The sequence below is a fragment of the Camponotus vicinus genome, unplaced genomic scaffold, assembly GCF_025532165.1.
Source record: "Camponotus vicinus isolate PSW18456_S1 unplaced genomic scaffold, iyCamVici1.0 SCAF_8, whole genome shotgun sequence".
Taxonomy (NCBI): domain Eukaryota; kingdom Metazoa; phylum Arthropoda; class Insecta; order Hymenoptera; family Formicidae; genus Camponotus; species Camponotus vicinus.
The window spans coordinates 14328664-14346898 of NW_028141980.1; the positions used below are offsets into that span (position 1 = coordinate 14328664).

Sequence of the window (18235 nt, forward strand, 5' to 3'; positions counted from 1 at the left end):
ATTGCTTAATACTTAATATATTAGCAGCGAACTTTCGTAGATATTCTGTAGCGTGATATACTTTCTAAGGGAATCGAGGGCGAACATCTCTCGATCAAGTGTCTCGAATAAATATCCGGAAGTGATATTTACCTTATCCTGGGACAGCGGCAGAGGAAGAGTCATGCAGCCCAGCAGCTCGCTACGTCTGAAACAGCCGGAAAGTGAGAGACGCATATAAATATCTGTCTGTCGGAACAAGTTGCGAAACGTGCAAATACGTACATGTAGATGCTCGAAGGTGTACTGTATATACGAGTAATGTCTTATTCGCACGAGATAACGTAGTATATATACAGCGTGACCGTAATGTCTCGCACACATCGTACGTAAATAGGCGGAGGAGGGAGGGTGTTCGAGAGATGCACGTGGTATACGTGGTGCGCATGATCTGGGGGAATCGATTCCCCTTCTACCGCAAAAGGGGAACTCGAATGCCCAGAATTTTGTTTAAATATTCGGATGGACCACATCCATCAAGAAAGTACGCGAGAGAGAATTGCGCAATTTTCCGTATTGTTGAAATTATTATTTATTGTTAGGCTTTCTCTCTTTTGAATCGAATGTTGTCAAAAATACAAAAGCTCAAGTACTGATTATCTTGCATAATTTATACCTCATGCGATATATTCAAAGAGATACTAAATTCTGTTCGATATTTGATATTATGTATATAAATCAATTTTTAATAAAGCAAAACCATTAAGAAATAAAAATTCATAATTTACATAACATTTTCTTAGCGGAAAAGTTTCCACATTTGTAAGAAATATTTTCATTATAAAAAATGTCAATTATAAAATAATTGTTATTAAATAAATATTATTAAATAAATTTAATAATTCAAATAGCATAACTTCAAAAAATACTTATCTTCGCGAAAACGAAGTTTCTTTAAGATGATGTTTTTCCGATAAGAGAACTCCTCGGCACAGCTTAAAATTAGGACTACTTCGATTGGACAAATTCAAAGAATAAACAAGCCAAGGTCGCAGGGGAGGTAAAAGGAATCGATCGTCGATCGAATGATGAGCGGACAAAACGAGTCGCGAAGCGCATATCAACATACATGCGTAAAAATAAATGTAATAGTCATAGCACGATGGATATAAGTAAACATAGATTCAGATGGACACGCATTGTAATCGGTATACGAGAAAGACAGAACAAATCTGAGACATGCAGATAAATTCACTGATTTACTGACATGAATTGCGTGAAATCGGTTCTCGTGCTTTACAAATTTTACGAGACTTTCCCATGCTGGGTTGCCCCAGATTTTATTTCAAAAGATAGCTATCTCGTACACGGTACAAGACATCACGTGCTTGTTAAACCTCGCGAGTTAACGTCGTATCATTTGCGATGTTTTATCGGAAGAAATTAAACGCGGTTGAATCGCCTCAGCCGAGGTTAATTTCCACATCCCTACCCCATGGCCTGATTATTATGATTAGCGAAATAAGCGAGAACAATTATAGTTAGCAAAAGCCTTATCGCGACAACCTATCTAATCGCAAACTTATTCCAGAATTTATGTCGAATTTATTTCGTCACTTTAAATATTTTTACTCTTTTTAAAAAATCTAATATGTATAAAAAAATACTAGTTTAAAATAAGTAAATTAAAATTAATAAAATTAAAATTTATAAAATTAAAAGGATCGATGTGTAGGATCTTGAAAAATTTGATGAAACTGGAAAACTTTTTTGTAGAAAAAATAATTGAAGGATCTCTGCAGCGCGGTTTAATCCACTACTCTAAAATAAAAATCTAAAGTTAATCTTCAAAAAATCTCTTCAACTTTCTTAACGTAAAGTGGATTAGAGCATTATCATTCTTAATTAAAATTTTTAATAGTTTTCGGCACATCATGAATTTTTTTCCTTATTTAGATTTCTCATAACCAACAATTAATTTTTCCATAATAAAATTTCAAGACACACGGTATTAATAAATAGATTTGTAGACAACAAGACGCGTCAAATTCGTTTGAAACTTTATCGCATTCGCCGTTGATCTCGTGAGAATTACAAACTTAATCTGCGTCAGCATCTCATAAGCCCAAAATCTCCGACTCTCTCTCTCTCTCTCTCTCTTTCTGTCTTTCTCATCTTCGTGGAGCATGCTCACCTCGCACGACGATCCCGGTGCCAAACGGCGATATCCAGGGACGTGGGCCTGTGACCAGTGCAGTGACTGTTGTATGCCGGACAGGGTAGTATTAGAGTCTCGCGAAATACCGGATTTGGCGTGGCGCGATGAACTGCGGTCCTCTTAACAACCCCTTCACCGCTGGTATTCTTTAAGCTCGCTTTGACGTACGCGTGCACCGGTCCCTCGTACGCCCGCCTCAAATCCTTGCACCTTATCACTGAAAGTAAAATTTAAAAATATAAAATATTTTATTTATATTGCATTTTTTTTAAATTGTATTTTAAAAATATCGAAAAATATAGATTTTTCCTTTGCGTCGTGTTTCTTTATGTATAACCTAATGATACAAGAAAAAATAAAATGATTACAAAACATAATGGAATGAAAAATAAGAGAATTTGAAATATCGTTCTCTCTTCGAAATAACTTACTCAATCCAAATGTAGATCCTAAAATATAATAAACGTAATAATAAAACTAGCTAAATTGTGAATGTAATAAAATATATAATAGGTTCGCTCTTCTTTAATAATTAAAAAAGAGTGGAAATTTTACAGTTGTACTGGCTTTGGCTACCTTTGAGATTTATGTCTTGTGATAGGAGAGAGGGAATACACACACATACACACTATCCAATAATGTGATGAAACGATCAACCGGCTATTGCGACCTTTGCCCTATTACATTTTCACATCACCTTCACACTCCGTCTGCTCATACAGGTTTTATCGACTGTAAAACAAAACTGTAAAAGCGAGAGCATAGTATAAAGCTAAAAGATGAAACGAAGTAGGAATATCGAGAGTAATCAAACTTCTTTTAACTTTGATTGACACCATCGACATCAAGGTCTTAAGTCATCATGACATAACAATGCTAGGTTTTCTATAGCTGTGTGAAAACAACTATAGCTATGCTTTCTATCTAAATAAAGAAAAATAATAAGATAATATCAAGGTTGGTGTGTATGTAATATCTGAACACGTGCAGCGATAAAATTCGTACGGAGCTGCTTCGTTATCAATTTTGCATACTCGTAAATTTTACCACTATTATTTGATGTGCATAATCATTTTAATTATAACTGCGTTGTTTTATAGTGTATTATTGAACATTTACAGCATTTATATTATTGCTGTTTTTACATATAATTAAAAATCATTAACGAAAGAAATAGTTTTTGCAATGCAGGATTTGTCCAATTTAAGAGAACAATAAGTCTTAGAACAGAATTTTGTTTATTTTTGCATCTATTTATATATTTTCAAATAAAGATCAATATTGAATTTAAAAAAAATATTTTATCCAATTATATATTTAAATATAGACACAGACTAGATGGCTAATTTTATATATTAACTTAATGATTATTTTTATCATAATTTCGAGTTCTTTAAAAGATTATAAAAATTGAAAATATGTTATATTTTGTATAATGTAAAATGCGTTCTATATTTTTTTATATTTATATAAAAAATCCAGAAAGATAATGCTGGATGCTAAAATTTGTCTTATTTTATTAATTGTTGTTTTAGTGCATGCAAACAAAGTACAAAAATATATATGATTAAAAAATTCTTTCTATTATATCTTATTTTAAAATTATGTTTTTATGTCATTGTAGAAAAAGTAATTTAAAACTCTTTTAAATATATATATTTTTTTATTTAAAATTTTAAAATACGCATTTTCTAAAAGATTATTATGTCTGAACGTAAAATTAATTTATAATTTAGAAATAAAATACACACACACACACACACATAAAAACACACTCATAAAATGCAAAATATTCGTACACGACCGGATAGAATATTCTCTATTTCTCTTTACATTGGGGCAAACTTGTCACTGTGCGACGGCACTGCGAAGGCAAGAGAAATCCCGGAGAATTGACGCTTCGGGCTCGCTCTTACGGCTGACTGTACCGCGGAACGCATTACTTGCGCCCGAGGACGTCTGACCGATGCGGCATTCGCCACTAGCTCGCATCGTGCGATCCACTTTCCGGCAATTATGATATTGCACACCGGCTGGCATCACATTTCGAGTAATCCCACACGTCTCGATAAGTAGAATGAATTCATAAAACACATGATTGCCAAGAAATAATTCTCTTTTCTATGCTAAGATAAGTCACAGCCGTTATAGTAGATATATCCGTGGAAAGGAAATGTTTACACACTAAGTAGCGCGATGCAACTAACACAAGGAGTGCGTTTCCAGATCGATGTGCTCGAGTTCACTCCCGATTCACTACCCTCGTACACAAGAATTGAATTTCGAGGATTTTTGGATAAAAAAGCATAGGGAAATGTATGTGTATGTGTGCGTGATGCTACGAAAACTGGCTCCCGCGAGGACCTCGAATGACCTGATCCTGCGGAATAATTGCGAGAACGGCGCGTCGACCGGATGCGACGCGTCACGCGTTAAATACGAGAAGAACGAGTCGGCAGGATATCGTCAAGGTCCGCACGACTGTTTACGTAAGGACAATGCAACAATGATCAATGTCGGTGGGCTTACTAACCGGAATCGAGCCGCCGGGAGGATCTGTGGGTTACTGGCACAATGATGCCGAGCACCCCCTCGAAACACCCCCTCTTACAATACGCAACTGGCGCATGTCTCGTGGCTGCAAGGGTTCAGGAGTGTACGAGGGATGACGAGTTACCCATAGAAAGTAGAGAATAACGAATGTTTCCTTCTTAAAAAAATGTATATGTGTAAAATATTAATTAAATTAGATAATCAAAAATTTAGTATTAATATTATATTTCACTTTATATGTGAAAAATAACTAAGAATATTAATAATTTAATTAATAAACAAATTTTATTTTTTGATTGCATATAATATTAATACGAAAAATAATCGATTAAAATCAATACATTAATATTAATTATTAAAATATTTTTCATTCATCAAACGAATGTATAATAATATAATAATTGAATTAAAATATTATATTCCTCGAGAAAGATATATAATAATTTTTAATATACACATATAATTTTTAATATTAACCAAAACAAATTTTTTTTTATTAAAAGAGGCACATAATATTCTATATAAAAGATTATGTTTTTATATAGAATTTATTTAATTTTTATTTATACTACTAGTTAAGCATTCCACAAAATTATTAGTTTTGTTTTTTTTACCTTTATTGTCTATTAAAGATACTTAATATTAATTTAATTAATATCTATATTTATTTAATATTAATTATATTAATTATCATTTAATTTTTACGATTAATATATTCATAGATAAATTTCAAGGAGCATTTTTTAAAGCAATATTCTTTATATAAATTTTATTTTTCTTTGCTCAAAAACATAACGCGTATTTATATTTTACTTTCTGCTCGAGACACATCTTTAGTTTTGCATTATATATATAATGAAATTATTTATCAAGCATATATATATATATCAAACATATAAATTTATATCAAACGTATAAACTCACCTCGAACGTGTATATTTTCTGCCACGAGGGAGCACTCGATTTCGATCGAGCCACAACAGTTAAATCTTGTCGACGGTTCGCTCTCGGGACTAAACTTCAAGCATCTTCTGACAGTCGCGATCAAAGGGACTTCTGGCGTTGTGGATACAGAAGTGGCAAACGATTTCGTACTATGCAGGTCATCCATCATGGACGACTTGGGACTGTCAACATTCCAGACATCAACCTTTCTATCAACGTCCTCCTCCTTACAATCTTTAGCACCATAAAAGAACGCCTTCGTGGCCGGTAAATGCTTCTCGTCCAGTGTCGCATCCAGATCTGTTTCTAACACGAGTTTTTTTACATTCGGATTAACGGCCTCGATCAGCGAATTCTGATTCTCATTTGCCGAAGGACTACACATTCTCTTGACCCGTTTGCCATCTACTGCTTTGTCGCCGTCCTTTCGCGGACGTTTCCGGCGAATGCCGCGTTGTCTCTTCAACGTGAACTCACCCTCGAGATCGTTCAACGGCGACGCAAAGGCCCAGGACACCGGCGAAGGATCTTCCAGGAGTTGACTGACCGACGATATGGAACTGTCATTGCGCGCTGGTGATTCTTCTTCCATCACCTCGTCCTGTTCCGGAATAGTCTCATATATGTGATCTGTCATATTCGAATCGGATCGCTTGTCGCACGATGCTTCTAGGATCTTGCTCCTTTCCTCAGCGTTGCTTAGGAGAATCTCCGCCACGGTTTTGCTCCCAAAATTGACTTCTTGTTCTCTGCACACATAATTATACTTTGATTTGGAAAAGATTTGTTTCATTATTAATACAAATTTTAATTTTTTACTTTTTCTCATATAAAATTAATATATCTTTATTTAGTTAGAAATATATTTTTAATTAGTTAGAAAAAGATATGTAGCAGTGTCCAAGAATTAACAAAAATCATATTTTATTCGTCTTTTATTAATTCTAGTTAATTCTTAATTATCTCGTCATTATTTAATATCTTTAATTATCATCATGCTTACCTATGAAGCACCTCCGTCACGGTGTTGTCCATATTCTCGTATTTCGACAAGTCTTGATCTATGGTGAGACTTGACAACTTGCCGATAAGCGGCGTTTGTCCATGAGCCGTTTTCGGTTTAAAAGGGCTGATTGCCTGAGTGAGTTTCGTGTGATAGGGCGTCCGACATCGCGCGTGTATCTTCGTGATCTTCGCCAGCTTTGGCAGATACGGCGTTTTCACCGATCGCGCCTTTTGTTCGCCGTTTTGAGAATAAACCTTGGTCTTCGTCCCCAGGGGCATCAAACCCGGCTCCATTACGTCCTCGGGGCTAGTGGCCATCGAGATCTGTTGAAAAAAGTCGGAGACATGTGATTGCAGATTCGCTCGCGCTTCGTTGACGACGTTCTGCGGCAGTTCGCTATCGCTCTGGAAATTCTTGGTGCAATTGTTCATGAAGAGCGTGGGGTCCGTCGGTAGAGTAAGCGCGGTGGAACACTTGCTACCAGGTGGATAATACGTGAGTGGCCCGATATCGGTGTCCACTCTCGGTGTGCTTTGATAGAAGCTTTCGGACGTTGCTGAATTCTCCACTCCCTGCATAGATTGACGTTTATTCGATCTTAAATGCGGTTTCGACGCCTGCAAAATACATTAAATATGCGGAAAACGTTTCTTGATGAAAAGAAAATCAATGCTAAGTAGGAGAAACAATAAGAATTTATATTTTATAGTTTCTATAATATTAAAATGTGACAAAATTATCGTATACTTTTTCCAACATTATATTAATATTTAATAATTTATCACATTATACTACATGAGAGAAAAAAAATTGAACCTGAAAATACGTCCTCAAGTCGGTTCCATGACTCCTGCATCTTCTGCGTCGAGCCGGCGTCGTCCTGGATGTGTTCGACACATTCTGAGTAGATACTTGCCTGGTTCGGCAACTAGCCGAGGTCGGCGGTGTGTTGGACAAGTCTCGGAAAGGACGGCGGGGTGCCTTGTTCAAGGTGGGCGGACCGTGAGGCGTCGAACCGGTTGCCGACAACGATCTCGAGACCGTCCACTTCAGCATCTCTAGATGTCGACCAATAGAAAGAGTAGAAATTTTAAAAATTATTCGGAAATTATTCAATTATTTGTAGTGTTAGAATCTTCGCTAAATTTTATTATAAAAATTCGTAAAAATTTTTCTAGATAATATTATGATTGTTATTCAGCTCTTGTTTTACAACATTACACTAAGAAAAAAGTTGTTAACTTGACTAAACTGTTCAACTATAAATGATTATTTTTTTAATTGAAATATTTAAATATTTAAGTTAAATAGATGTCATGTTAGATTTAATATGTTGTATTTAATTCAAATATTTAAATATTTCAATTAAAAAAAATAATAATTTAGTTAAACAGTTTAGTCAAGTTAACAACTTTTTTCTCAGTGTATACACGGATTAAAATCTTAAGCGAATTCATCGAGGAATTTCTTGAGATAAGTTTTATCTGTAAAATTTTCACACCGTCAAATTAATTATTCTAGCCACCTGTTTTGCGTGAATTCTCACATTTCCACTTTCCTAGATGTTAATTCCTCCGGAAACCATAAAACCACGAAGCGCATTTTTATTCGAACACAACCGCACACACATTCTTCAGTCTATTATAACATTTCATTAAAGAGTCCCAAGAGTTCAATTCAGTTATTTTCTTCGTACGAAGGAAGTGCGGGGGCCGAACCGACTATCACTAATCGACGTACGCGTACAATGCAGAATACGTGAATGGGGAAGTCGTTGGATCTCGTTGACAAGTCTCGATAAAGTCGACATCTTGTCATGTCCGCCTATCGGTCTTCCGGCCGAAGGCGACATGATCGCTTGCGCCTAATTACAGGGAGAGATGTACACGATACGATACACGAAGCGCGACAGGAAACCTCGCGACGAAATCGAGTAAAGAAGAAGAAAAGAGAGAGTGAGAAAGATAAAAAGATGCACCTGTCGCGACATACGGGAAATAGCGAAACAGGTGAAAGTCGCTATACACCTGAGAGACGGTTTCACGAATTAGCACTTGTCTAGGTGTGCTTAACGATCCTTTAAACGACCCTTGAAACTAGCGCCGATGTCTCTTTCTCTTTCACTTCCTGCAGCGTAATTTTCATGAACGAAAAGATTCGAGTGCGCGAGTGCAAGGGGTGGGAAAAAAAGGACGTGGTCGAGCGAACCAAGTTGTTGTTTCGTTTTGGTTCTGCGCTTGTTGTTGCTGGCATGCAGCCGCTGTGACTCGCGAAATCGCTGATTCGATTAGCTCGCATGAACGCGAGTTTATCATGGTTGCCGAATTGAGTCGAGGTCTTTCTTTTGAGCACGACATTCGCCCAACTTGATTGTACCATATCGATAATAGTCAATATTTTCGTGAACATTGAAATTTCAAACTCAGTTTGAAGATTTAGATTTTACAAATTTTCATACGTTATACTAATTGGTTTGTTTAAAAAAGGAATTTTATTATGAATTTTATTTTTCAAATAAGAAATAATACAAAAGCTTAATTTCTGATCAATTTTAAAGGTATTTTATAAAAAAAACCTTCTTTTTATATTCATCATCTTTCTGCAATTTTAAATTTATTTACCAATTTAGAATAAATTATCAGTAATATATAATATACGTGAAATATTCATCGATTGTCAAAAATATAATACCAACAAAATTAAAGTGCCCTCACAACTAATATCAATATATCATACATTTCTAATATTATAACTCGTATATGACATTTCACATCGTAAAATTATTTTTATGAAAGTATCTCTGCCAAACTACATAGAAATATTTTTTCTCGCTCATCTCTCGTTTTGCCTTCAATTTTAAAATTAAATTTTAGATGCAAGAGCTTCACATTGAAAGTTGAAAGCACACGAAAAGATATGTTATATGTGCGTTCGAAAGACTTTGACCTTGAAGAAAATCCCCCTGAAAAGTCGCGCAGGCAAAATTATGTCCCCGGGATAGCACCGGGATAAAAACGGTGGCAGCAGCGCCAGCAGCAGCAGGTTTTCACTTTTAACGGTTCGTCGAGGGGGGGTGCGGCGCATTGTACTAGCTAGGTATAAAAATGCATTCATTTGCATACAGGCTGTTGCCATGCCGCGCATGGTCTCGTGCCCTGCACTCTTTTGCGCGCGCGCGTATGTCTGTCGCGACAGACCACCATTACCATCACCATTACCTACCACCACCACCGACCTACGCGCTCGTAAAACGGTCTGGGCACCTGCCCATATGGTGATGGAACGCACAGTGGGTCCCATCTGGTATTGCTCGACCCAGCGCTAGGTGGAAACCCGATGTCGATATGTAATGAAAACGATGATTATCTGACTTCTATGCGAAGGATACTCAACGTACTTCGAGGAGAAACTCTTGAACTTTATAAAGTGCACAGTACTATCATATTTCGCATAAAATTCGTAAGAATATGTATGAATTCGTATGAACATATAGGAATATGAAACGCCAATTGTATCTTTGAGTCTTTAACTCCATATATTTTATGCGTGTATTATATTTATAAAATTCATGGGCATATTTATCTTTTTATTATTCATTCTCTGAAATGAGATATATAAAAAGTCGAATTATATAATTATAATTATGTGAATATATATTATCATATGAGATATATTATCATATTTAATTATATATATATATTTTTTTAAATTATTATTTGACTATCGAAAATATATATTTTTATAGAATTAAGTTTTCTTTTTCGTAAATCAGAAATTATCTTTATAAAAATTTAAATTAAATTTGACGAGATGAATATATACATACAACTATTAAAAAATGTTAATTATAAAAATTCTGATCTTTAAAAAAAAAATAATTATAAAAGCCGTTATAAAGCCATTTTCTTAACGAATTTCCGTAGGTTTTAAGTAACATGTGATTTTTCCCATCGTCTGTAAGGGATAAATCGTCCTAGACCAAATGATATGCGGAATACTTAAAACCTTTAGAATGTTCGTCACGCCAAATCTTTCTCAAATGAATAAGTACAAGTGACGAAAGGCATTTGTCTGCATAATTAGACACTAGTTCGTCATTTCCAATAAACGGGGTAGAGACAGCCAGGCCTGCACCTGCGACAAAGTGCAGTTTCCGTCTGTTTCCGGTTTACAATTGTAGTATAACATTGTAACATACACTAAATTATATACCTAATATTTTACTATTCATGTTTGAATGGAAGGCTTCATATATATGTTTTTATATTTTATGAGAAGAAAGACGGAGATGGTGATATATCGTGAATTATAAACTTGACTAGAAAAGAACTTTATTCACAAAAATATCTTTTTGTTGGAAGAGACATTTTTGTTTGGCTTAATATTATAAATAACTAAAAGTGTCTAAAATTATATTTTATATAAATTTTATAAAAATTTTACTTATTCAGTTATTGATGTATATATAATCTTTTCTGAAATATTCCGTATAAATTCAAATTTTTCCAAAATGTAAAAGCTTATGTTTTAGAAAAGAAAATATTTTAAACTGTATTATAATAATTATCATATTAAATTAATCATTATCATATTAATCATATTAATATGATAATGACTATGTTATAATTTGAATTATATTATAATCATTATCATATTAATCATATTAAATTTTCAAAAGATATAAAAAGCGATGGAAACTAATTATTGTTACAATCAAATTATGGTTCCGTCATCGTAATAGTTACTCCTCGATGAATAATCACGGCAGATAGGGATCTATTAATTCGATTAGACACGCCACCTGCATTCGAATACAAAATCTTTCCCTTTGAGATCTGCGCCGCGGCGCGCTGCAACTACGATAGGTTCAGTTAGAATACCCATGGCGCTCTTTATTAAACGGGGTTCAGGGGTCCGTCGTAATTACGAGTGTGCAGTAAATCTTGAGAGTCTACTATATATACGAGATATATATATAAAAGGGGAGATTATTGTATAATTCACCTGTGAATATTATCGTCCCATCTAATCTGCCGTCACTGTGAAAAGTAGTAACTTTTGTACTTTCGCGTCGATAATAGGAAATAAAATGAAATGCAAGATGTAACAGAGTAGCTTCAAAAATTTATACCGTTTAAACATTTTTAATCACTTTCAATATTTCCTTGTTTCTTCAATAATTATTGTTAAATAATCAGCAAATAAATGGAAAGAGAAAGATATTTTTTCAAATATAAACAAAATAATCTTTAAGATGGTTCATAAAATCAAAAATTATTAATATATCTGAACATTTTTATCATTAAAAATCGCCTCAAAATTTCTCGAGGGATATCTCTGTTTCATTTTTCGCCGATTGGAATAAATAAATCTCAATGTCGAGTAATAGAAACAAGTGCACAAAGCGTTGCGCTGCTGCGACGCTGAATTATACTGCGGCATTTCGATTCCCCGTATACAACTCTTTTATAGGTCTATAAGGTGTTCGCACGAGGTGGATTACGTCGTTTGAGGTCGCGTTGCGAATGCAAGAATTGTCCCCACAACGAACAGCCCGGAATAACAACATCGGGACCCCTTATACTCGTCCCGTGAGTTCCTTCCCCGCTTCTATTCCCGCAAGACGCAAGGCGGGATCGACCTCGTTCCTGTGTGCTACGGAAAATGAACAAAACGGAATAACGGTTGAAACCTTGACATGCTTGCAAGCACATAGTCGACAAGGACCCTCTCGTCCATATAATATATACTATAAAAACTGTTTTTAATAAGAAAGAAGGAGAATTGTGATTCAAAGAAGTAAACGAGATTGATCAAAGGGTGGATCTTGCTTGTGTTTTTCTAAGCGGGCCCTTTCTAGTCTTCAAGAAAGGTTATTTGCAAATTCTCCATCTGTTATAAAGTTTGAAATATGTTGCATAAAAATCTAATTGTATGTTTGATATACATATACCTTTGGAATAAAATTTAAATTTATTTAATAATCTCTTCTTTTTCTTTGCTTAAACTTAATAATCTCTTATTATTTTATTAACTTTTATTACAATGAGGAGATAACAAAATATTATTTAATTAAATTTCAATAAAATTTTAATTTAGGATTTGAGATATTTAATGCTGGAAATCTAAATGGTGTCAAATTATATTTTTTCTCTAAAAAATTAATTCTGTGCATGTAATTGATAGAAGGGGCACCCCATATCGCTTAAATGGATAAAGATCAAATGTGAGAGAACGAGCGAGGATTTTCGGTCCTTTCTCCTTTCTGGCGTTAATAATTACTTGTTGTCGGGACCGCACGAGACTAATGGTGACTGTGGCGCAGAAACCGCCATTATAATGCGGATTATTCACGGCTCAAGATGAGAAAGAAAGGAAAAACGATGCCACTAACGATTTTGATGTGTCTCTCGTCTCAGCGTGCGACACAAGGAAAATGAGAAATATTCTGAAAAATAATACAAGTCAGATGTATAATATTTACAAGACTAATGTGTGGTTCTTATGTAGTAATAACTGAGATAAATGAATCGGCAGATCTTAGGGTCGCACGATCTCGACTCTCATCTCGTATAATCTTTAAAGAAATTGGTCGATTTAAATAAAGTTGAAAAGAATTACACAACTTGTAATATTAATAAAAATGTACATTAATTAATAAAAATACATGTTCATCTTCTGCGCTTATTTCATGAACGTTTATCCATTGAAACAGGAAGATGCGTAAGAAAATATAACATCTATAAATTATCACAAAACCGGTTTCAAACATTTTATTAAGAAATAAAAAAAATGTTTCCGAAATCCTTTAGCGATAAATTGTAATATAGTATTAAAAAATTACTAAATCACTTTATATTTGAATTTTTTGTCCAATAAAGAGGATCTTCTCTAAACAGAAATTTAAGAATAAATTTTATATATACTGCTTTTTTTAATTCTCAAATAAAAAAATTAATATTTTCATAATAAAATATTATATTAATCAACAAAAATCACATGACATTGAATGAAGAATATGGATATATTATCTTTTTTTGCATTAATTCGCAATGGAACGTTTAAATAAAATTTAATTGTTTTTTATTAAAAAAGAAAGATATTGGGTTTTGAGAAAACTTTTTCTCTTACTTCTTCTTTAATTTTCGATATAGTCTCACATATATAATTATATGTATATAATTATCAGAATAACTTTAAACAATCGTAGAATATACACTTCTATATGATAAGCATATAAATTATTTGTATATGATCGTTTTATCTTAGGTATAATAATTTTCTCACAATATCATACTCTCGATAAAAATATCTCGATAAAAAATCCACATGTCATATAAAATTTTAATAATATTAGAAAGATATTGTTAGTTCCAAAAAAAAAATCCGAATTGTCCCTTTCTCTGTCTATCTTTTTCTTTCTCGCTAGAATACTCTAGCTCGCGAAAAAGGGGGAGGACAGCTGAGAGAAGCTCGTGTGTACCCGATTTCTTTTCAGAACCGCGCAAACAATCGTCCACGACCTTACATATGCAAACATGCGCGCCGAATGTCGCTTACGTCGAACAAAAGTCTCCGTCGGCTCACACGGAGATTTGAAGTACTTCGATGTCATGAGAAAGAGGAGGAAGGGGAGATGCGTATATTAACTCCTTTTTGTCAATTTATTTGGTTATCTCGAGAAGCTTCCAAAACCAAATATTTTTTCACAGTTTTTTTATTTATTTTTTGAAACGCTGAGATAACATCGTTTGAAATAATTTCATGGCACAATAAATTGTATCATAATGTCGCAAAGTGAAATTGCACTTGTCACAATAATTTTTGTAAACCAGAGTAAAATTTTGATAAGAAACAACGCATTCAAGAAAGTGAATTCAAGAAATTGAATTTAATTTGCTCGCATTCTCCATTATTTTCCAATAGCCAAAGAGAATTATATATTTACAATGGAAAATTAAAGAAAAACATTCTTTGAATAAAATATTCTTTAATAAATGAAATTGTCATATTAATTTTTTAAATTTTTGACCAAATTGATAAACAAAAATGCACTTTCGATTCGCTAACATCTACATCAAAATCTGATAATAGTTATTTGTGAAACATATCGCCCATTTTCGAAACATTTTGTGAACATCAAGTATTAAAATTGATCAAAAATGCATAAAAACAATTATTTATAACAGTAAAATCGTGATACAGCTTTAATGCTATAAAATATGTAAAAATACGTAAAGGCAATTATATATTATTTATAAGAGCAAAATCGTGATACATCTTTAATGCTATAAAATATGAATATGCTTCTTATTTTTATTATTTGCTTCAATATTTAATAAATACTTACAAGTAACGCATCTGTAACATATCGAGAGTGATAAGAAACTGCAAATAGCAATTTTAACTGCAAATATCATTTCTAACCTTTTAAAATTTCAACATGAAAACTTCTAAAAAGTATTTTATGTGCGACTTATTGAAATATTGATAATAAAAGGCACCCAAGGCAATTGAGCTCCGTAGAAGGAAGAAAAGTAACGGTTGTCGACCGTTTCGAACACGAGAGAAACTTCAAATTCCTACTAGAGAAGATTTTCAGAACCCGCTAAATGAAGCGGAGAAGAGAAAGGCAGGTGGAGGCTTCATACCTAATTCTTTTCCACGTTATCACAGACACGTGGGCAAGAGTGTGCATATACATTTATATACACATACACATACGCGAGTATTCTGAACCGTGAGCCGTTCCTGAAAATGTTCTATTCATCGGCCCCCTTTCTTCTGGGGTCTTCCCCCACTTTGATTCTTCACATACATACTTTTTCTACACACACACACACGCGCACACACACACACGCACGCACACACACACTCTCTCTTTCTCTCTCTCTCTCTCTCTCTCTCTCTCTCTCTCTCTTCTTGACTAAGCTTCAAGACTCAGTTCTGATTTATATTGGATTGACCTCGGGTGCACCTTTTGCTAGCGCCATTTTCTCGAAATGTTCTCCGTGTAGGGAGGAGGGTGGTTTTCGGGGAGCCAACCGACGACAATCAAAGCCGCATTCACTCGCTACTACTCGCCTCGTCAGGAACAGGGAGAGATTAGGGGAACGGAGTTTGGCAACGAAAAGAGGAAGGAGCGTCTAAAGAGAAAACATATCGTACACGATAGAGGAGAGAGAGAAAAAGAGGAAAAGAAAAAACAGATTTCAGTCCCGCGCGTTATTTGGAGCACACCTGTCCCTCCGATGATTGCACACATTCCCATGTCGCGTATTTCTCTACCATCTAAGTCTGATCCACGTGTATTATCCATAAAAATGACATCCCGCGATTATTTACGACTTTCTGGATATAATATTTTTTTAACTTTTGTGATAATTTCAAATTCTATTAAAAATAAGCTTGGTTGAGAAAAATAGAATTGTCTAAATCTATTTTAGAATTTATCTTATGAAAAATCAAAATAAAACAAAAATTATTTTTTCAATTATTCCAAGTTAGGATTTTTTTATAATATCTAGACATACATGTAATGTGTGTGTGTGTGTGTGTGTGTGTGTGTATATATGTATTTATTTATTTATATTTATTTATGATACTTTATATCAAATATATATTTAATTATATATTTTATGATAATTAATTTATAAAAATAAAATTTGTATTTAGGCGAACGTGTAACTGACGAAACTTATCTTCCTTTGAGATTATAAATCATTTTGATGTATCTTGAGTTATTCAGATTTAAATTCATGGTCTATTATGTATTCTGCTCGTTATATTACGTATTCCATTATGGATGTTGATCTTAAATATATCGTGATGTGCCAACTGGGAGGAACCAAAGTGGAATCTAATTTTCGAGATACGATCCACTCGACAAGAAATGCGAGAGTTCGTACGAAGCAGGCGGCTGACCGACCCATCAAACGAGAAGAAAGACCCACGGCCGAAAGGAGAACAAATGCGGAGGTCGATCGAAAATAAACTGGAAACCCGCGAATCGCGAGTGTACGATGTCTCTCACACAACGCACACGCGCGCGCGCGCATACATATATACATGCGTCCAAATCCTTCAGAAGACTTCGGAAGAACGAGACTCGAAAATAAGGCAGGAACAATGACGAGGAAACGAGTCCTGGCAACGACGTCCGACGGGCATTTAAATGGCGGAACGCGCCGAACCCGAGAAAAGACTCTTCGAGGTGGATCCACGAGGTTCTCCATCACCATCGACGCGGGGAAGTTTGTATAGGACCCATGAAACTGGCCCTCTTTTCAGCCACCGCCACCTTTCTTCTCTTCTTATCCCCCTTTCGCCGTCGTCTTGCGAAATCTCCCCACCTCGTCGGCAGATGTACGCGCGAGGGACACGCGTATGCTTGCCCCTTCCTCCCTTTCAGTCCCGTGGGTCCCGCGTGTCACTCCGATCAAAAAGGACTGTCTTACAATTAGACGAGGTTCTAACATCGCTCTCGAGGGCGCACTTGTCCTTTGTTCGACCGGTCGACTGGGAGAGGAAGCCCGGTTCTTACTTTCCGGACGCTTCTCAACGACTCCCAATCTTTCCCCCTTCTCCCCCCCCCCCGCGCCTTCGCGATTTCGCTCGCGAGGCCGGTCACGTTTTCACATGGTGCCCACGATTTTGCATCGTGAATAGAAATGACCGTAAGCTCATGTCCGGCGAATTTAGAAACTCAATCCTATTCCATATTAATTCTGTATGTTGGAGGACATTTATTATTATATGATAATGTATAAGTAAATGAGAATAAAAGACGAAATTATATTCCGCAGAAATTTTGCACGATTTTGCGATGAATGAAATTAAAGATAAATTTATACATGGAAAATTAAAAAATTCAATTTGATTTTAAATTATAATTCTTTGTTAATATTTTGAAAGATTATAATATAATATAATGTTATAAGTGGGATAAAAAATGTACTTATTTTTATTAAACGGCTAAATCAATTTAAATGTTTAAAATATATCTTCACATTGATTCAAAAGGATTATAATTGCTTCACAAATTATTCTTTAATAATTGAAAAATTCTGCGAAGAGAGTATAGATCAGTTAGAAATAATTATTTTATAAATAAACATTTTGAAAGATTTCGTAATCTTACTGGCGTATATAATAATAAATCTACGCTTTTTTTTCGAATGAAGTAAGTAGGGATAGAATCAATCAAAAAAGTCTAGTAAAGAGACTGCATAGTGAATAGATCACATTTTCTGTACAGACAGATGTTAAATCGGAAATGAATCAATCATGTTTCGGACGTTGACAGAGTACGAATTCCAATTAATGATTCTCATGTCTTTTTATGTATAATGAAAGATTAATTCTTATATTGATTTTAGCTCATTAATAATTCAACTTTGATTCGCTTCTATAAAAACGAATCTCATCAAAGGATATGTTTGATCATATGGCGGATCAATGATCCGTGAAAATCCGCAATAAGGGGAAGTTATCAGATAATTTGCATAAAACCTATTTCATATATATATATATAT

General features: G+C 34.4%; 2 protein-coding genes across 2 annotated transcripts in view; one reads left to right on the forward strand and one right to left on the reverse strand.

Annotated features, from left to right (window-relative positions):
- The window catches only part of LOC145975411 (uncharacterized), a 61103-nt gene that overhangs the window by 14400 nt on the left and 28468 nt on the right, over positions 1-18235 (forward strand). The window lies entirely within an intron of this gene.
- Psgef (Protostome-specific GEF) overlaps positions 1-18235 on the reverse strand; it is a 29422-nt gene that overhangs the window by 9670 nt on the left and 1517 nt on the right. The window contains exons 2-6 of the mRNA XM_083105977.1: positions 7518-7759; positions 6699-7318; positions 5675-6444; positions 2174-2414; positions 133-187 (exon numbers count right to left, since the gene is read on the reverse strand). Of these exons, the coding sequence (XP_082962103.1) occupies positions 133-187; positions 2174-2414; positions 5675-6444; positions 6699-7318; positions 7518-7757 (1926 nt within the window). The 5' untranslated portion in view covers positions 7758-7759. The remainder of the gene's footprint in view (positions 1-132; positions 188-2173; positions 2415-5674; positions 6445-6698; positions 7319-7517; positions 7760-18235) is intronic.